We start from the raw sequence: 21691 nt of genomic DNA, 5'->3' as shown, positions 1-21691 counted from the left end.
GGTTAGTAGTAGTATTTTGTAGTTGAAACGGAACTTAATAGGTAACCAGTGTAGAGATGATAAAATCGGTGTTATATGATCATATTTTCTTGACCTAGTAAGAACTCTAGCAGCTGCATTTTGTACTAACTGTAGCTTGTTTATTGAGGATGCAGGACAACCGGCTAATAAAGCATTACAGTAATCTAGTCTCGAGGTCATGAATGCGTGAACTAATTTTTCTGCATCAGAAATAGATAGCATGTTACGTAGCTTAGCAATGTTTCTAAGGTGGAAAAAGGCAGTTCTTGTAACATATGAAATATGATTTTCGAAAGACAAGTTGCGGTCTAGTATAACACCCAGGTCTTTTACTGTAGTGGATAAAGTAATAGGACATCCGTCTATATTAAAGTTGTATTGTAAGAGGTTTTGTGAGTAGTTTTTTGGACCAATAAGTAATACCTCCATTTTATCAGAATTTAATAGCAGGAAATTACGCGTCATCCAGCATTTTATATCTTTGAGACACTCTGTCATTTTAGATGAGTTAGTGTTTTCATCTGGTCGTGATGAAATATATAATTGAGTGTCGTCAGCGTAACAGTGGAAATTAATTCCATGTTTTCTTATAATATTACCAAGTGGCAGCATATATATTGAGAATAGCAGAGGGCCTAAAACCGATCCTTGCGGTACTCCATAGTCTACTGACGTTATCTTTGATTGTTTCCCATTTAAACAGACAAAATGATAACGGTCCGATAAGTACGATCTAAACCAGCTTAATGCCTGTCCTTGAACACCAGTGTAGTTTTGTAATCGATCCAAGAGTATTTTATGATCTATAGTGTCGAACGCAGCGCTAAGATCAAGTAGGACTTGTATTGAGATACAGCCTTGGTCAGAAGCTAAAAGTAAATCATTTGTAATTTTAACTAACGCAGTTTCTGTACTATGATGCGGTCTGAATACTGACTGGAATTTTTCATAGATATCGTTTTCTTGCAAAAAAGAGCACAATGGGCTTTATGCACAGCTGCATTACTTCCTGAACTTCAGCCAGCTCCTTGATTCCTGTCTGCCATTATTGGGCAAAATTGATTAATTCAGGTGTGTCTGATTATTGTTGCCGTGACTACTGAGGTCAAGCACACCTGAATTAATCAATGTGTCCAATGTCCAATAATGGCAGACAGGAAACAAGGAGCTGGCTGAAATTCAGGAATTAGTGAAGCTGTGCATAAAGCCAATTGAGCGGACACTACTTTTTCTAGTATTTTGGACATAAATGGAAGATTTGAAATGGGTCTGTAAAGTTATTTGGATCTAATTGCGGTTTCTTAATGAGAGGTTTTATTACTGCCAGCTTGAATATTTTTGGTACATGACCTAAAGATAAAGACGCCCCCCCCCCCTCCCCAGGATAAATATTCAGTGTATATATTATAACAGATATTTCATGCCATAGCTAACATATTTGTAAATATTTTGAATAAAAAGGGAAAATGACAAAAGCAAATCATCATTCATTCATGTGCTGCGGGGTGTCAGGGTGTCACGTGACTCACCAAGCAATGACGCATCACCATGGAAACCACAAAGTGACACATGACATGCTAAATAACGGTCACTTTGAAAATCTCACCCAGTGGGGGGGTCAGCCAGATAATTTTAAATTTACGTATGAATAATATATATATGCACAGCCGCAGCGGAGACATAATTTAAGGATTTAAGGTCGCGAGTCCCGCAAGAATTCATGACTCAAAAACGAATTTCAAATTTCTTTTTAAAAGCTCCCACAGCAAAGCGAATAAGAGAAGGGGGGGCAACATCACTGGATTTTACATCCGATTCATCGTTATGTGCAGCACCACCGGCAGAAAGCCGCCGGGATGAGCAGCAGTAACTGACCCAAGTGAGTGAACCCACGACCACTGCCACCCTCACTACGAGCCACCCTCATCCCGCGTCACCACACGCGGATAGTCAAAAAGCAGATGCAGGTGCACAGTCCTTCAGGCCTCCGCCTGATTATAATTTTCCAGTAAAAAAAAAAAGTGGGGAGAGCTTCGCACACAGCTGTCGGGCATCCTGGTTCCGAGAGTGGAAGTGGCTGGAATATATTTCGGACAGTGATGGCATCGTGTGTGGGGTGTGCAGATCGGCTGTCAAAAGTAAACTTCTGTGCCCAACCACCGACAGTTTGTTTTTAAAAGATAAGGGATTTTCAAATTGGAAAAAAGCAACAGAGAAAATCAGAGACCACGAGAAATCTAAAACTCATTCAGATGCAACCCAAAGATTGGCAGCGTTGAAAAACACTCCAATAAATGCACTACTCTCTGAAGCCAAGGCAAATGAGCAGAGAACAGCGCGGAAAGTCCTCGAACTTATTTTCAGCTGCGTAAGATTCTTGGGGTGCCTGGGGCTTCCACTGAGAGGGGATGCCAATCGGGATGGAGTCTTATGGCAGCTAATGCAGGAGCGAGTGCGTGATGATCCTGTCCTCGATAAGTGGCTGAAAAGGAGAGACAACTGGATGTCAAACAACATCCAAAATGAGATTCTGGAGCTATTTGCGCATGACATATTGAGAACAATTGGAGCAACAGCATCAAAAACGGACTTTTTTGGGTTAACTGCGGATGGGACAACAGATATCAGTGGCAAGGAACAATTTTCAATCAGTCTGCAGTTTAGCAATGACCAGCTAGAAGTTAAAAAATGTCTATCTTGGCTTTTACAACGCCCCTGACACGACGGCTGAAACCTTATTTCTGTGCTTAAGGGATGTCCTGGTGCGCCTCCATTTGCCACTGGAGCGACTGAAGGGTTACTGCTTTGATGGGGCCAGTAACATGTCAGGGAGGTTCAATGGGGTGCAAACTAAACTGAAGGATGTATGTCCCGACTCTGTTTTTGTCCATTGCGCAAATCACTCACTGGATCTGGTGCTGCAAGAAGTGGCTCGTGAAGTGCGTCTTGTTGCTGATACGCTAAACTTTGTGCGTGAAGTCACTGTAATAATCAACGATTCAGCAAAGATAAAAGCGTTGTATCAGTCCCTATTTGGAGCCGGAGACGTTGTGAACTTGCTTGGCCTCTGCCCAACTCGGTGGTGCGTCAGAGTTGTGTCACTGTCACGTTTGCTGGCCTGCTACGGAGAGATGATACAGACTTTCAGAACCTTGGAGAGTGACAAGGCTGTGAAAGGGGACATCCGTGCCAAAATTGCAGGATTGCTAACAAAGGCCACAAATATGCGCACAGTGTTTGGCTTGTTTGCCTGCGTAACCCTATTTACCCCATGTGAAGCAGTGGCACGATCACTTCAGGGAACCAAAGTTACAGCTCTAGGATCCATGGAAGCTGGCAAACTCCTTTGCAAACAGCTGGGCACACTGCGACAGGATGAAACCATCACTGATCTTGTGGCCAAGACCCAGCAAAATGCAGAGCGTTACGGCCTGAAGCCGCCACATCCAGTGCGCAGCAGCAAGACACCTGCACGCTTTCGCTTTACACAAGTGGAGGAGACCAATGACCAAGAGTGCAGTGAAGTGGATGGTAAGTATTTGTAATAAAAAATACACAATTGGTCTTTTCAGTTGTAGTAGGCTAAGGTTATTTTTATTATATATCTGTTTTCAGTCAATTCGAACGTGTGGAAAAGGGAGATGTTTGAGGCGCTGGACCTGGTGCGCTCAGAAGTGGAGAGGCGTTTTGACCAGGTCGGAATCCAAGTTGCTGCAGGGGGAGAGCAGGCGATTATTGAGGCAGCTCAAGGAAAAAAAGTGAATGTGACTTCCTTGAAACTCACCGGTTTTACAAGAGAGCGACTGAGTCATGAGTTGGACATACTGCGGGATATCTGTACAGGGCGGGAAGTTAACACAATTCGGGATGTTGTGTCCATTCTCCAAACCACGCAACCACAAACCCGTTCCATGCTGTCAGAGGTGGAAAAGCTCATCAAACTTTGCCTGTGCCTGCCCATATCTGTCGCTGCATCAGAGCGCTCCTTCATGGCTTTGCTCAGATTGAAAACCTGGCTGCGTAACACCATGTCACAGAAGAGACTAACGCACTTGGCCATTATGAATGCCCACAGTGATCTCCTGGATGAAATTGATGTCTCGACTCTAAAACAATTTATAAGTCGAACAACTGAAAGAAGATCTATCTTTGGAAATGCATGAATTAATTGTTTTGGTTTAATGCACTTTTTGAGTAGCGTATGTGTCTAGCATGTTCATACCTGTCAACTATTTCAATAGTGCTCTATATGTTCGTTCAGTGGCTTGATATTATGAATTTTCGTGTTCCAAACTATATGAAATGTTGTGAAAATAAAATACAGCTCTCCCTCGTTCATTTCAGGGGGTCTGTTAAATTACCATTCGTGCATTTCATTCATTGCGCCTGACACCAGACCCAAAAGTCTGCGTAAGAAGCATAACACGTACTCCATGTAGGCCTATGATTCGTTCTTTTGTTGTTCTGTTTTCTTTCAGGATCAAAAATACAACAACTGAATGCGTTTATCTGTTTTTCCGACTGATGAGAACTATGCATATACATTCATAAATCAGTCAATTTTGTATTTTATTATGAGATTTTTTATTCAAACGTTATCAGTCCAACTCAACTCAAGCACTGATGGACCAAAGAGCGCGCATTTCGACATTTGCAGTAAAAACTTGAAATATAAAGTCTCAGAAAATGCATTTATACAATATATTGAAACGTCTGTTTATATACTCCATTAATAAAGGACTCCAGAAAAGGGAAAATATTAGTCCACATGCGTTTTATATGTAAAATGAGGGAAATAGACTTATAACTTTTAGGTATAGCAAAATATTTTTAGAAAATTCTACTAGTAGACTAACGTCAATCAAAAAACATGAAAATTCACACATCCACCATCTCTTGAGATTTCTTAAAAATCTTTTACTTTAAGTAGCAAAATATTTTTTAGTAATTCTGTCAATTACACTAAGGTTAGATTTCATTGAAGGTAAATTGGAGCGGCCACACTGAACTGTGTGTAACGCCAGACATGAAGTGAACGAGACAGAGGCTAACACCCCCCCCCCCCCCCCCAAATACCGCCCCCCCCTCACAATATAGTTCCCACATCCCTGTAGAGGATTGTACATTTATAATTGCGTTTCGGATGCTTTCTATTTTCTCATTGAAGTAATTCATAAAATCATTACTACTAAACTGTAACGGTATATTTTGCTCTGGTGATGTCTGTTTATTTGTTAGTCTAGCCACGGTGTTAAATAGAAACCTTGCATTATTTCGGTTATTTTCGATTAGTTTGCGGAGATGCTCAGCCCTGGCTGTTTTTAGTGTCTTTTTATAACGTGACATACTGTCTTTCCACGCGATTCTAAAGACCTCAAAATTAGTTTGTTTCCATTTACGCTCTAAGTTGCGAGTTTCTCTCTTGATAGCATGCGTAGCACTGTTGTACCATGGTGCTTTAGTTTTCTCTCTAACCTTTTTTAATCTAATTGGTGCAACAATATCTAATGTACTAGTAAGAATGGTGCTTAAACTGCTAGTCATTTCCTCTAATTCATCTGTTTGTTTGGGTTCACTTAGCAGCTTAGATAGATCAGGTAAGCTATTTGAGAATCTATCTATAGTGGTTGGAAGGATTGTTCTGACTGGTCTATAACGTGGCGCAACATGACATATTTCAGCAGTACGTATTATGCAAGTCACCATGTAATGATCAGTGACATCATCGCTTTGCGGTATAATATCTATATCAGTTGGATCGGTTCCAAATGATATAATTAAATCAAGTGTATGATTTAGACGATGAGTGGGACCACTGACGTTTTGTTTGACCCCAAAGGAGTTCAATAAGTCTGTAAATGCAGCCCCTAAAGCATCATTTGTATTATCTACGTGTATGTTAAAATCTCCAGCAATTATTGCTTTATCGACATTCACCAATAGATCCGAGAGAAAATCTGCGAACTCTTTTAGGAATTCAGCATATGGCCCTGGAGGTCTATATACAGTAGCCAAGGCTAGAGATAATATGGATTTCCTTCTTACATCTAAGAGCGTAACATTTAGCACAAGTACTTCAAATGAATTAAACCTGTGACCTGTTTTCTGAGTAATATTAAAAACACCTTTATAGATTGTTGCAACACCGCCGCCATGACCGATCAGACGAGGCTCATGTTTATAACAGTATCCTGGCGGAGTAGATTCGTTTAGACCGAAATACTCGTTTGGTTTAAGCCAGGTTTCAGTAAGGCACAGAACATCGAAGTTATTATCTGTGACCATTTCATTTACAATAACCGCCTTAGGTGTGAGCGATCTAATGTTTAGGAGACCTAGCTTTAGAAATTGTTTTTGTGCACTGATATTTAGATTTTCTGGTTTAATTACAATAAGATTTTTGCTAGATCCTGCACTAGATTTATTGTTTGGCTTCACTAAACGAGGAATAGACACAGTTTCTATATAATGTTCCACACTATGCATATTAGTTAAGTTTGGACCGCAAAGGCTGTGGATTTGGACTTTGACTTACTAGTCATCTGGTGCGTAACGTCTTGGAGATGTTGTCCGACAGAGCAGCCGCTCCGATTCGGCTGGGATGGAGTCCATCTGCACGGTACAGCCTCGGTCTCTCCCAAAACAGATGCCAATTATTTACAAAGAGCAGTTTCTGTTAATTACACAATGACATTAACCATTCATTTAAAGCACATAGTCTACTGAACCTTTCCTGTCCTTGTCTGTACGTGGGAAGCGGTCCAGACACGATGATCGCTGCTTTAGGCGCTGTGCTGCGTACCGTCTCGATCAGGCTCCTGTAGTCCTTCTTCAGAACCTCCGTCTGCCGCAGCCTGATGTCGTTCGCTCCCGCGTGCAGCACAACAGCTCCGACGCTCTCGTCCCCATTCAGGATCTCAGGAACCTGTGCAGCGACATCAAGAACACGAGCACCAGGAAAGCAGTGAGTGCGCACCTTACCTTTATCCGAAGTAGCGCGGACATGACGGACCATGGATGTGCCGATGATCACGGCGGCGTCGCGTTCCGACTCACGAAGAGGGGAGAAGGTGGAGATCTCGAAGACCGTGAGGGGCGTATAAGCAGCTCTGGTCCTGGCTCGTGTCTTCCGTTGTGTGATCCATGGTCCATGTTGTTGTTTCGGTGCCGGAGTGAATGAAGCCCGAGATGATCGTGTCCTCCTGGGCAGAGTAACATACGGAGTAGACGAAGTCGGAGTCAAAGAGTTAACGTTACTAACCACTGATTTGTGAGCGTCGGCGCGTGATGCTTCAAGCGATGAGCGCCGATCCAACAGCTCGGTTTGCTTCACCAGCAGACCACGGATCTGTTTCTCGACGTATTTCAGCTCCTGCTTCACCATGAAGAGCTCGAATGTGTCTTCACCTGCACTCAGAGGTAATGTTCGACACGCATCTGATATGTTCGTCATTATAACAGATGAACATTAAATTAGTAGTGATACTACAACTATCACTACTAATTTAGGACTGAAATGTCGGAAATAACCAGGATTCAGTGAAACGGGTGTAAAATGAGACGGCCAATAGACGAGAGGCCACACGTGGAATACTAGCGGGCTAAAGGCCAGTAGCCGGGATTCGGAAGGTCGGATATAAGTAGCGATATTAAAGCAATCCAATTGTTTTTTATAAGGAATAGTATCGAGGATAAGTTCACATGATATAAAAATAGAAAGTGCTTGTTTATAAATAAGTGGTAAAGAAGAAAATCAAGGATTAGTGAAGAAATTCTCCGGAGCTACAAACACCGCTTAGTGAACTACCAGAGGAGACGCGACATGGGAGATGAATCATCAAATTACTGCCTGATCAAAATTTGACTATTTCAAAGTGTGCTCTGTCTTTTCTGGATGTAGGTAACGATATTAAACAAAGTATATATATTGTTTTATATGATTGGTCATCCGCCCTAATTTATTATTTTCCGTCACGTCATCCGCCCGATCCTTGGCTGTAACCACCAACCGCGCATCTCTATTGTGAACCAAACATCTACTCTTCAGTTAATAGTTAATAAAACACAAATTAACTATAGGTGTGTTGAAGCGTACATTACAACTTACCAAAATGTTTATGCCTCATACAAAATATGGATCAATCAGTGGGTTTTTTTTCGACCGCGGAAAGAGGTCAATAAAACATCTGGAGAACAATGTCACATAACATTGCATTTACTTCAGGAAAGCCATTTGATGATAGCATGATAGTTGGCTAGACAAATTATATATATCGAGAGGAGTATTTTGATAAATATGTGCACTATATTAAATATTTATTATATTTTTACTTATATCCCTAAAATATTATAACATTGTTATTAAAGCCTAGTAAAAAACAAATTATATTTCATTTGAGTTGTTATTTTTAACCTTTAATAATAATACCAGCTGACAGGGCTGGTAGAAATTCTGAGGACCACCTAACAAAATCCCACTCTTACACGCCCCCAAAAAACAAAAAAATTGTAAGGATAAGCTAAATTTAAGTTTAAATTTAATTCCTAACTGAGCTTTGACTGATATAGGCTTTTCATTTTTCTGTCAGTGAAGAAAGTAAACATAGGGTCAACCAGGGACGTGCACAGGAATTTTGAGGGGCAGTTGCTCTGACCTGAAAAAAGGGCACCCCCCCTCCCCCTCACGGGCTATATGAAGGAATATATTCAGTTGAATTTGTCACCTTCCAAATTGCCTTATCTGGCCGTGTTTATGTCCAAACGCAATGCCTCATCTTATGGTCTTATTATTATTTATAAAGATTGCAAAATGTCAGAGATGAGACAAATGAGCAAAAGAGTTCCTCATATTGTTGTTTATTGTTTTTTTAAATTATTATTATTTATTTATTTATTTGAAAAGAAATAATCTGGATTGAATGGAAAAACTCAAAAAAAGAAAAAACGTTTAGATTTCGGGAAAAAATACAATCCTTTTTTGCCAATCCTGACCTCCCCCTGGGGCCCTAAGCAAAATTCTGCTATGGGGCCCTCTACCTGATCTGTGATGCCGTGAGCCATGTAAACCATTTGCCATTGCCACTCAATACCGCCCAATACAATCCTCCCTCCTTTAAACAAAACAGTCAAAGAACAAGTACAACAATACAGAACAGAATGAGGTTCAAACAAACAATATTTACTGAATAAAGCGTTTTTATAGAATGTTAAGATAACAAGTGAATATTAACGTAAACATAAATAAGAAGAAAATAATAAATTACAACCCTGAACTTTGGCTTTTGGGATTAACTTTGGTTCTCTCTACAGCCAGGGTATTTTTCGGAATCAGTAGCCTATGATTTTTATTTATTTATTTTTTTTATGCATGTTGAAGCAAATCTTGATTTATTGTTATTTACTGAGGGATTTGCATTCATATTGACCAGAATGTCCAGCTAATCATCATTTTAAATTCAATATAGCCTATAAATCAATAGTCAATCAATGTCAAATTGCCAATACATTGGTTTCTTGCATAATTAGTGCAGTTGTTTAGAGTTTTTAACTACACTGAGACTAGATAATCAGTGTCTTTATAATGTGTACTTTGATTGGGAGTGCCATCATTCACGTATTGTACAGTATTTCTGGTCTCCACATTTCTGCTTGAAAAATGTTTCAATTCGTGCACGCGCATATGAACGCAACACACGCGACGCGGTTATGTTTTCCGAGCTGTAGTAAACAAACACTGTTGTTGCACTTTGTCGTTTATAAAAAACAAAACGTAATAAATAATGGTATTTTACTCTCACTTTTGTCAGGCAAAAAGTGATGCAAGAGATGCACTGCCTGCCCAGATAGGTTAGCAAGACCAAAAACCATCAAACTTTGCTGACATCAAACTAGAGAGGAGAGAACACAAGTTTACCTGACTGCTGTTCCCGCAATTCACTCTCATGTTTTTCTTCTTCCTCTTTTCGTGACGAGAAGGATAGTTTTGCTTCATTTTGTCATGGACTTCGTACACATTAATTAGCGCGCGACACGAGATGGAGGCGCGGCCTGAGTAATTTGCGGTGCCTTGGGTCGCGTGAGGCACTGCAGCCACGTAAACAGTTTGACTTTCCCTTTCAGTGCCCGAATGGAAGTAAATGAGGCTTTGCGATTTTTATATTATTTTTTTGTCTAGGCCTACGTGAAATTTTACATACATTGTACGATTTTTTTTTTCCTCGGAAGGGCAACCTGAGTCGAGAAGGGCATATGGGCAGTTGCCCGGGCAACCTGAGCAACCCCCCTGTGCACGTCCCTGGGGTCAACTGATGTAGGTTGATTTTGCCTATGAATAATTTGTAATTAATTGGTAATTAAGTTTATTAAATGCATTCCCAATATGTATAGGCTACACATTTATTATTGTTTGTATGCCTGATACAGGGCCGTAGACAGGGCTTTGTAATCAAAGAGGCCCTAAATTTGAGGTTAGTAGGGGCTTCACATTTTTTAGTTATCTGATATTTGCATTTTCAAGACGTTTGAAGACCAAAAAAAAGGATAGGAAATTGCTTTAAAACCGTGTCAGTGGGCAGTAGATTATTTGTCAAAATGTCTCCTCATCTCCATCACTCTTTCTTAGCTTTGTACTAAAGGCTACAATTTGTATTATATTCTCAATATGTATACATTCATTATTACTCATGTGCCTAAAATGATGAAAACGGCTTTGTTAATGTTTCTTGTCCCCTCACAACAATGACAGTTAACTAATAGTATTACATTTCTGTCACGGTGTGGCTCTGGCTGAAGGACGAAGAGACCGGAGTATCGGTGAGAACAGGGTTTATTATATACAAAAACAGGCAGGAAGACAGGAACACGGGCGCCACACGGGCTTACAACAAACATCCATCGACAACGACCGACAAAGACAGAGTAAAACTGAGGGAACTAAATACACAGAAGAATCAAACATAATGGGGTGAAAACAGGTGAAACAGAAGATCAAGACGAGGAACAGGTGGCTGATGAGGGAGTGAACACGGGACGGATTGGGAGTGACGAGAGGATCCTGGGAAGTGTAGTGCTGAAGACAAGACAGACTGGTGCAGACGGAGGACTGTGACAATTACTTGTCACGTTACTATTTATTTAGTTACTAATTTTCAGTTCAAAATGGCGAAATTAGACAAAACTATATTAGTTTGCCTGATTATTTTTTTGTCATTCGTTTAACATTTATGACCTAAATAATGTCAAATATGAAATGTTAAGTTTAGCTACTTACATCTTACATCGCACTTGACCGTGCGCGTCTTGATGAACACGCACGCACGCACGCACGCACACACACACACACACATGCATGCACACACACACACACACACACACACACACACTGTCCTATGTTTCTGACGTGTTTTCTGCTCTGCACCGCTGCGGATTGAGGATGAAGAACGCGCCGAATCTGATTATAACAAGACTGACGCAAACATGAATTCCTAGCCTACATTAATCACAAATTTTTAGGGGGGCTAGGCAGAGGTTTAGGGGGCCGGCCGACCCCTGCCATAGGAAATTGCGTCCGTGATATGACAGCAGCACTGAGTGCGCCCGTCTCTGGCTCAGCGCCAGCCAACGCGGGTGAGCACATTTGAATTTAGCAGTTGATCATGTGATGCACTGACCGTTCTAATCACACCGGTGTGATCGTACGCTCCAGGGATCAGCCAAGAAGACTGATCACACTGGTATGTGCGAAAAAGTGACAATTTTGTAAACACTTGCCTAGTTTAGGTCATCTTTTCGCGGACCACTAGGGGGCGATGGCGGACCACCAGTGGTCCGCGGACCACACTTTGAGAATTACTGAGATAGTGCATTAGGTGAGATTTTCTTTTCTTGAAAATAATTAACATGCATCTACTGTACCTAATATTTATCCAAATGCATCGATATCAAGATCAGAATCAAAACAAGTTCAAGCAATAATGACAACAGTAGCCTACCAGTCATTGTACCATGTAAACATTGTAACATATTGTTACTAAACTTTACATAATTCTGTTTAGTTATCAAATGTTTTGACAATCACAATATATAAATTACCCAGAGACTGAGTTTATAAAGCATATGTTACAACATAAATGCCTAAATGTCCCTGCTTGTCTGGACTGAATGTTCAAAATATCTCACGAGCATACAAATGCTCTTATTTATTGTTCTATTTATTTAAAGCTGCCGTCAGCAACATTTTTTTTTGATCATATTCAGTGAAATCGACACTATAATCCGACAGAACAACATAAATAAAGTGGTTTTAGAAAAAAACCCGAGCTTCTAACTCCATCTGGAGCGTGTTATTTGTTTTGCAAAAATCCAGCGCTCCCGGATCATCGGGTGCAATCAGCACAGGGGGGTGTGAGATCTGACTGTCAATCACAGATCGGGCACACGCCACCCCTCGCGCACGTTACAATCACATGCACACGCCTGAAGTTCGCGTAGTAAGGAAGAGTGATGGTGGAACACTAACAAATCAAGTAAGCTCATTTAGAGTATAAATGACGTTAGCAATTGCAATATATTGGTAGATTAGCCAGAGCAGCATACCTCCAAATAATCCATGGTGTTGATGGATGCTGATGAGACTGTCGCGTTCACAGATAACCTGGTGCACACGCACTCGAGCACAAACTCTGTGGGAGGGTATTCCTTGATAGTGGGGGAGGGGCATGAATCCACTTGAAGCTGATCTGTCGGTTTTTGTCACATGACCTGTTGAGATGAGATGTTGAGATGTTTTCATCTGCACTGGTACTTAAAGGGATAGTTCACCCAAAAATGAAAATTAGCTCATGATTTACTCAAACTCAAGTCACCCTAGGTGTATATGACATTCTTCTTTCAGACGAATACAATCGAGAGTTCTGGTAAAAAATGTCCTGGCTCTTCCAAAGCTTTATAATGGCAGTGATTAGCTGTATAGTTTTTGTCCATCAAAGTGCATCTATCCATGATTAAAGTGCTCCACGCGGCTCTGGAGTGTTAAAGTATCCATATTTAAAACTTTGTCTGCTAATATATCTAGCTTCCAGCAGACAAATACATTAGTTATTTAACTATGCCATTAAAGCTAGGATTTTAATTAGGCCATTCTCAACTTTAATTTTTTCATTTTCAGGTGACGTGTTGTGGATCATTCAGATCAAAGACTTTCAGAACTGTAAAGTTTTAGATAATTGCAATCTCGAAAGTGATGTTGATGTCTAACATATTAGTACATCTTAGTTCATATTATTAGTTGTCAGTTTTTGAAACTATCTTTCAATGCATTTGTACAAAGAACAAAATAAAATTCAAGATTAAGGATTTATATTGTTCAGGTTTAACTGTTTAATCAGCTGAATGTTTTCCTCTCTGTTCTAGACTCTCTAACTGCAGTGTGACAGAAGAAGGTTATAAAGCTCTGGCTTCAGCTCTGAGATCAAACCCTTCACACCTGATAGAGCTGGATCTCATAGGAAATGATCCTGGAGAATCAGGAGTGAAACAGCTCAATGATTTACTGCAGGATCCAGACTGTCAACTGAAGACACTGAGGTGAGACAGGATCAAATATTTAACTAAATTAGCTACAACCCGAATTCCGGAAAAGTTGGGACATTTTTTAAATTTGAATAAAATTAAAACTATACGACTTTCAAATCACATGAGCAAATATTTTATTCACAATAGAACATAGATAATATAACAAATGTTTAAACTGAGAAATTTTACACTTTAATCCACTAAATGAGCTCATTTCAAATTTGATGCCTGCTACAGGTCTCAAAATAGTTGGGACGGGGGCAACAAATGGTTGAAAAAGCAATAAATTTAGAAAGGATTCAGGTGGGAGAACATCTATAGCAACTAAGTAAGTTAATTGATATCAGGTCTGTAACATGATTAGCTATAAAAGGGATGTCTTAGAGAGGTAGAGTCTCTCAGAAGTAAAGATGGGCAGAGGCTCTCCAATCTGTGAAAGAGTGCGTAAAAAGATTGTGGAACACTTTAAAAACAATGTTCCTCAACGTCAAATTGCAAAGGCTCTGCAAATCTCATCATCTACAGTGCACAACATCATCAAAAGATTCAGAGAAACTGGAGAAATCTCTGTGCGTAAGGGACAAGGGCGAAGACCTTTATTGGATGCCCGTGGTCTTCGGGCCCTCAGACGACACTGCATCACTCATCGGCATGATTGTGTGAATGACATTACTAAATGGGCCCAGGAATACTTTCAGAAACCACTGTCGGTAAACACAATCCGCCGTGCCATCTCCAGATGCCAACTAAAGCTCTATCATGCAAAAAGGAAGCCATATGTGAACATGGTCCAGAAGCGCCGTCGTGTCCTGTGGGCCAAAGCTCATTTAAAATGGACTATTTCAAAGTGGAAAAGTATTCTGTGGTCAGACGAGTCCAAATTTGACATTCTTGTTGGAAATCACGGACGCCGTGTCCTCCGGACAAAAGAAGAGGCAGACCTTCCATCGTGTTATCAGCGTTCAGTTCAAAAGCCAGCATCTCTGATGGTATGGGGGTGCATAAGTGCATACGGTATGGGCAGCTTGCATGTTTTGGAAGGCACTATGAATGCTGAAAGGTATATAAAGGTTTTAGAGCAACATATGCTCCCCTCCAGACAACGTCTATTTCAGGGAAGGCCATGTGTTTTTCAACAGGACAATGCAAAACCACATACTGCAGCTATTACAACAGCATGGCTTCGTCGTAGAAGAGTCCGGGTTCTGAATTGGCCTGCCTGCAGTCCAGATCTTTCACCTATAGAGAATATTTGGCGCATCATTAAACGAAAAATGCGTCAAAGGCGATCACGAACACTTCAGCAGCTGGAAACCTATATAAGGCAAGAATGGGACCAAATTCCAACACCAAAACTCCAGACACTCATAAACTCGATGCCCAGACGTCTTCATACTGTTTTGAAAAGAAGAGGAGATGTTACACCATGGTAAACGTGCCCCCGTCCCAACTATTTTGAGACCTGTAGCAGGCATCAAATTTGAAATGAGCTCATTTAGTGGATAAAAGTGTACAATTTCTCCGTTTAAACATTTGTTATGTTATCTATGTTCTATTGTGAATAAAATATTGGCTCATGTGATTTGAAAGTCGTATAGTTTTCATTTTATTCAAATTTAAAAAACGTCCCAACTTTTCCGGAATTCGGGTTGTATATGCAGGCTAAATATTCATAACAAATACATTATTTTAATTATACAATAAGCTGGTCAATTTGTTGCATCAAAATGATCAAGATCAGATCAGATGCTGCAGATTCTGTCATAATGATGATACCCGTCAACACATTTAGTTGTGCTACGAGCTACAGGTCAAAGGCTGCATTTACACTGCAAGTCTTAATGCACAGATTCAATCTTTTGACAATAACTGATTTTTCTGGCCCGTCTGTTTACATTAACTTTAGACAGTGTCCGATATCTGTTTTTACATTAATTCCCACCCAAAATGATTTTCGGTGATTGTTTTACTATGCACATGGTAGACCCTTGTTTTGAATGGTCGTGCTATTCAAATTATTTATATAATTCATGTCAGGTGGTCGTGATAATTTGCCAGCATGGACGAGATAACAGCTGTCATGACTCATGAAGAGTTTACAATGCAAAATCTGATGGAATGTAGTCGGGAAATGATTTTCGTTTATCTACTGCTCAGAGCTAGAATTCTTGAGTGAAATAAAGCCCTGTAATATATTTTTCTTGATATATGAATTAACTAGTGAATGAATTAACTAGAGAGAGAGAGAGAAAGAGTAACCTAATACTGAAGTTTGTTGGTTTAATTACAGTGAAGTTATCACCTCATTGCTGAGAAATATAATGGAGCTTCCAGTAGCGAAGCTGTTTTATTTATAAAAGTCACGGGCAGAGGTTGAACATCGGCTCCTGAATATTTCTGTGTTTGCACTATTTCTTTACAAAGATAAATATTAGGGTGTGTAACGAGACGCTTATCTCACGAGACGAGACCGGACACGAGATTGGGTTCACGAGAACGAGACGAGACAAGATTTTTGCACAGTTTTTCAGAAATCCTCAATGACAAAATTCATGACTGGAAAAATAGTATGCAGGTGCATTTTGCAATCTTTTAACTAATAATGCACTAATGCATGTCATTTTAGGTCTACTTTGAGTATGAATTATCATACTAGATTATTGTTTTCTTATTATAAAGAAAACAATATACAAGCACTGTAAAAGGTTTTTATTGACTGGCTTTTCTCCTGTTTGATTTCACATGAGTCTCTTCAGACCTTACTGTACATTTAAGAGCTTTCAGAACTTCTGATTGAGGCTGTGTGGGACCTCCTAACTGAACTCATTGGTGTGTGTGACCTCCTAACTGAACTCATTGAAGTCTGAAGTTCAAACAATAAGTGCAAGGGCAACCATAATCAAAGTTAGCACACAGACTCTTTATAATTGTTTTGAAATTGCTGTTTTATTTTGCACCGCAGGGTTAATGCTGCGAGTTCGGAAATGGCAGAGAGAAACAAGGCTGGTGTGTTTGTCTCTATACTGTCTATGGTTTGTCTCTGTTTGTTCTTGTGTTCCGATTATAAGTTCAGAAATAGAGCCTCCCTTGTCTGTTGTCCTTAAGACATTACAGTACTCTCAATATTCGAAGCGTAGCTGTCAACATTGAACATTGAAAATAATTCCATCCCCAAAATGAGGGATTTTTTTTCACAATTCTTACCCGCAAACTTTAAAAATAAAGCACTAATCATTAAAAGTCTAATGAGTTTATAACTATATGTAAGAGAGAGAAAGAGACAGTGTGTCATTAAAAAAAATACCATAGAGAATGTTTAAATACATTAAAGGGTTAGTTCACCCAAAAATGAAAATTAAGTCATTAATTACTCACCCCCATGCTGTACCAACCCCGTAAGACCTTCGTTCGTCTTCGGAACACAAATAAAGATATTTTTGATTAAATTTGAGAGCTTTATAACTACCACATTGGCTCCTAAAGGACTGCCTCTTGACGGCCCAGAAAGTCAATGAAGAAAATGTTTAAATATCCCAAGTGACTACCGTGGCTCAACTATATGTTTATCAAGCGACGCGAATACTTTTTGTGCGAAAAAACAAACAAAAATAACGAGTTTATTCGACTATTTCTTTTCTTCCTTGTAGGCCAGAACGAGACTTCCTTAGATTTCCACGACGCATGCGCGAGAATTGCGATCTGAAGTGGTGTAAGCTGATGTGAGCAGATCGCAAATCTCGCGCATGCGTCGTGGAAATCTAAGGAAGTCTCGTTCTGGCCTACAAGGAAGAAAAGAAATAGTCGAATAAACTCGTTATTTTTGTTTGTTTTTTCGCACAAAAAGTATTCGCGTCGCTTGATAAACATATAGTTGAGCCACGGTAGTCACTTGGGATATTTAAACATTTTCTTCATTGACTTTCTGGGCCGTCAAGAGGCAGTCCTTTAGGAGCCAATGTGGTAGTTATACAGCTCTCAAATTTAATCAAAAATATCTTCATTTGTGTTCCGAAGACGAACGAAGGTCTTACGGGGTTGGTACAGCATGGGGGTGAGTAATTAATGACTTAATTTTCATTTTTGGGTGAACTAACCCTTTAATATCAGCTTTTGAGGGAAACCGACGGGCTTTGGGGAAACGGAGGGGGAGTTAGTGGTGCTTCGGAGGCCGAGTGCAGGAGATGATTGGGAGAGGTCTGTGCATCAGAGCGTGCGCTGACACGGAGTAACATACTGGACGCGTCCGCACGAGGCAAAAATGACAAGTTGGGTGCGTAAGACTCACTAGACAACGTTTCACATGACATGGCTGTGTAAAGCTATTTTGTGACAGCGCGCGGCGCCGTTTTACTTTCAAATCGGTGATTGTGTGGTGGTTGTGCAACGAATCCTCCGCCATCGTCACGCGATCAGTAAACTGTGATTCGTGCTGCACTGATTGCAACGGCAACTCGTAATAGATGAGCAGAGCAGACTTTTACATTAGTTTATAATGGTGGTAACACTTTACAATAAGGTTCATTACACAGTAAATTCCCTGGTGTAAAATTAACACCGCTCGGTGTTTATATGGGAACCACCAGCAGGGTGTTAAAAGTAACACTGAGGCAGTGTTAGAGTTAATGAGATAATTAAGTGATTAATTGAGTGATGATTGAGCATTATTGAAGACACCTAAAGCAGAATTACAAGGAGAAAACCTAACTTTCAGGTCACCGTTATGGAGGTGAGTGTTTGTTTTAGTTGGGCTCTTGACACTTTTATTATTAACTTTACATTTTAATTGGCTGTTGCATCTGAGTTATACCTGCCAGATGAACAAAGAGACAATTTATATGATGGTGTTGGTCATATTATGAAGTTCATTTGAAATATATGTTCGTGGTTAATTTTGTAGGTCACAACATAACTGAGATTGTACATAAATATCCAGAATGTCAGATATAATGTAATGGATTTCTACAAGTTGTTAAAAAAAAACTTCTTATAGGCACACATAAACCTCAAAATTCAGTCAATGCTTCTCAACAATGGTGACGAGCAGAATATTAAATTAGGAAAAGTAAATTACATAGACAATTCAGATCATAATTTATTCATACCGCAATGCATGATGGGAGCCATTAATGAGTTGTGATTGGTGGAAACAAGGATTATTAATGTCACCATGGTTGAGATACACAGGCTGACTATTTATGTCTGTGTTTCTAAATAAAGTTGAAAGTGATTTGATCAGAATAGTTGTTATTAAATATTTTCGGTTAAAAGAAAAATACGGATATGCTGCACAATCACTAAACTGTTACTAACAAGTTAAGGCAATTCATCTAAAAAGTTAGATTTTTCAGATCACAGCATGATTATGTCAAAACATAACCAACAATGTCAGCTCACTGTTTTCTTTGTTCATTTGACTGTTATAAATTAATAAAAGCAGACAAACAAAGTTAAAGTGAAAGTATAAGTGTCAAGAGCCCAACTAAAGCAAACACTGATCTCCATAACGGTGGCTTACAATTTGTGATTTTGACCTTCAGTGATTCTGCTTGTTATCATCAGGTGTCTTCAATAATGCTCAATCATCACTCAATTATTCACTTAATTATCTCATTAACTTTAACACTGTATCAGTGTTACTTTTAACACCCTGCTGGTGGTTCCCATATAAACACCGAGCGGTGTTAAATTTAACACCGGGGAATTTACTGTGTTAACATTAGTTAACTACATTAGTTAGCATGAACTAATAATGAACAGCACTTATACAGCATTTATTAATATTTGTAAACGTTAATTTCAATATTTACTAATACTTTATTAAAATCGTGTTAACATTAGTTAATGCGCTGTGAACTAACATGAACAAACAATGAACAGCTTTATTATCATTAACTAACATCAACGAAGATTAACAAATACTGTAACAAATGTATTGCTCATGGTTAGTTAATACATTAACTAATGTTAAATAATGAACCTTATTGTAAAGTGTTACCATAATGGTTATTATTTATTATAAAAACAGCAAAACGATAGTTTAAGTGAATGTGAGTGTACAGTAGCGGTGGAATATTGTAATATGGTGGTGGCTTGGAATTCAAAGGAGGATCGGATGTGCGTGTGTAGACGGAGGTCGGATGTTCAGATATCGGATATGTATCTGATTTAAATCTACATTTGGAATCGGCTCAGATCGGACACGAAAAAAATCAGATCTTGTGCAGATTTTTATGTTTACACGTGCGCAACAAATTCCGATCTGTGTCAGATGTGATTTTTTGTGCTGCTATTCTACAGTATACATTGATAATTAACATGCACAATTGTGTTTTTGTGCACACTTCCCATAAAAAATTCTAGATAAACTTTTAGTGAAATAATTTCCTTAACACAATAGTTTTCCTTCAAGGCAAGATTCACTAGCCTGGCTGCGCCTTCCTACGCACTTCCGCTCAATTTCATTTTCCTTCAGTACTACGTCAGTACTACGTTCAGGTTTCCAGAAATCAATTTTTTGTAGGACCAATCAGCGAATAGAGGGAGTGGCTGAGAACGATGACGTTGATGTAGCGCGTCAGTTTGAGTTCATTAATGGCAGCGGAGAAAGACCTCCTTTATTTAAATGTATATTTATTTGTGTATTTAAATGTTAAAAGAAAAAAATGACATCTAAATAACTAACTAAAGCTTGTCTTTAGAACAAAAATTAAATGAAACTGAATGGACTGTTGTGCAGGTTTTTGAGTCCTGCTGCAGAGGAAGCCTGTCAGTATGTGAATAGAGTTGTGGGTGTAAACTAGGGATGAGCGAGTACAGCATTATCTGTATCTGTATCTGTATCTGTTAACCATATGAATTATCTGTATCTGTATCTGTACTCGGACTGGGCGGGGCCTAAACCCGGAAGTGGGTCGGGTAGTCTTGAAATGGGCGGGGCTTTAACCGGTATTTTATTTTAAGCATGCAATTGATATGGGTTGATCTGAAATTGCTATATTTATTGCTGATAAGAAATAAAACTATTTACATGACAGCATCAGCATTGAGCTTCAGATCAATGGTTTTGATCACGATAACAAACGAACTACAGAACAAGTTTTGCAATAATGAATACAACACATGTGGCTGCAATTATGAAGTAAAATGTAATGAACAAGAGTTTTCATCTCAACTACGGCTGGGTGATATGGACCAAAAGTCATATCCCGATATATATTTAGGCTGATTTCGATATACAAAATATATCCCAATATTTTTTCTGCAAAGTGAGAGCAAATGTTCAGTCAAAGCCAAATATGACATGTCTTAATCTTAATTGCAGATTATTCCCTTGGAATTGTAATTGTGATTTATTAATTGGTTTATTTATTTTGTTAATACAACGTTGGTATGAGCCATTACAGTCATTTAAAAAAATATAAAAAATAACACAAAGAAAAATAGGGGCATTAAGTGGTTAATATAGAAACGACAGTTACCATGGTGAATAGTGAATACACAATACTGACAAGAACTGTTTATGAAACATGGAAACTGCTCCTGGTGAATAGAAGAAAATCATAACTGCATTGCTTCTATTTCGTGTTATTTACAACGTAACAGTGTTGCATGCTCGTATAGTTTCTTTTGCACTTTATATACAGTGAGGCGATCCAGCGCGCGCCGCCGCATTTGCGCGTGCAATTGAGTGTGCGCTACGACTAACGTTACAGTATAACGGCTGACAGGACAGAAAGTCCGTTTTGCTGAGGTGAAAGACTTTATTTCATAACATAACATGCTTTAATCAAGCACGCAAAGTGGAAAAGGAGTGGCTGGGGCGCGGGAAGCAGTGCAGAGAGATCTGGTTCAGCACTCAGCAGCTTGCTTGGAGCAAGGATCACAGCGCAAACCTGAACTAGCCTATATCGATATGCAATATGGTCTAATTACATATCACATTTAAAAATATATATATTCTTTATATTGATATATCGCTCAGCCTTAATCTCAACATAACTTTTTTTTTTCTTTTTTATCCGAGCACAGATATTGAATTGTATTACTCGTATAATATTCGTACTTGACAAAAGTGCTTTATCCGTACCGGATACTCGTT

General features: G+C 39.3%; 3 protein-coding genes across 3 annotated transcripts in view; all 3 read left to right on the top strand.

Annotated features, from left to right (window-relative positions):
• Window positions 1-13609, top strand: part of LOC148997648 (NACHT, LRR and PYD domains-containing protein 3-like) — an 85527-nt gene extending 71918 nt beyond the window's left edge. Inside the window, exon 11 of the mRNA XM_089123238.1 lies at window positions 13432-13609. Coding sequence (XP_088979364.1) covers window positions 13432-13609 — 178 coding nt within the window. The remainder of the gene's footprint in view (window positions 1-13431) is intronic.
• LOC148997649 (zinc finger MYM-type protein 1-like) lies at window positions 1234-4278 on the top strand. Its single transcript, XM_089123322.1, has 2 exons — window positions 1234-3552; window positions 3637-4278. The coding sequence occupies exons 1-2, from the start codon at window positions 2844-2846 to the stop codon at window positions 4182-4184; spliced, it is 1257 nt and encodes a 418-aa protein (XP_088979448.1). The 5' UTR covers window positions 1234-2843; the 3' UTR covers window positions 4185-4278.
• Window positions 13610-14003: 394 nt separating the features above from the next.
• LOC120470595 (uncharacterized) overlaps window positions 14004-21691 on the top strand; it is a 58188-nt gene continuing 50500 nt past the window's right edge. The window contains exon 1 of the mRNA XM_089117883.1: window positions 14004-14582. Within this exon, the coding sequence (XP_088974009.1) occupies window positions 14004-14582 (579 nt within the window). The remainder of the gene's footprint in view (window positions 14583-21691) is intronic.

The sequence above is a fragment of the Pimephales promelas genome, chromosome 2 (genome assembly GCF_988280905.1).
Source record: "Pimephales promelas chromosome 2, fPimPro1.hap1.1, whole genome shotgun sequence".
Taxonomy (NCBI): Eukaryota; Metazoa; Chordata; class Actinopteri; order Cypriniformes; family Leuciscidae; genus Pimephales; species Pimephales promelas.
This window is presented reverse-complemented; position numbering and strand designations above follow the sequence as displayed.

Bases quoted from the DNA above. Each gene is read 5' to 3' on its own strand.
- LOC148997649 (XM_089123322.1), top strand. From the start codon at position 2,844: ATGTCAGGGAGGTTCAATGGGGTGCAAACTAAACTGAAGGATGTATGT. The intron at 3,553-3,636 runs GTAAGTATTTGT...ATCTGTTTTCAG, and splicing joins AGAGTGCAGTGAAGTGGATG to TCAATTCGAACGTGTGGAAA.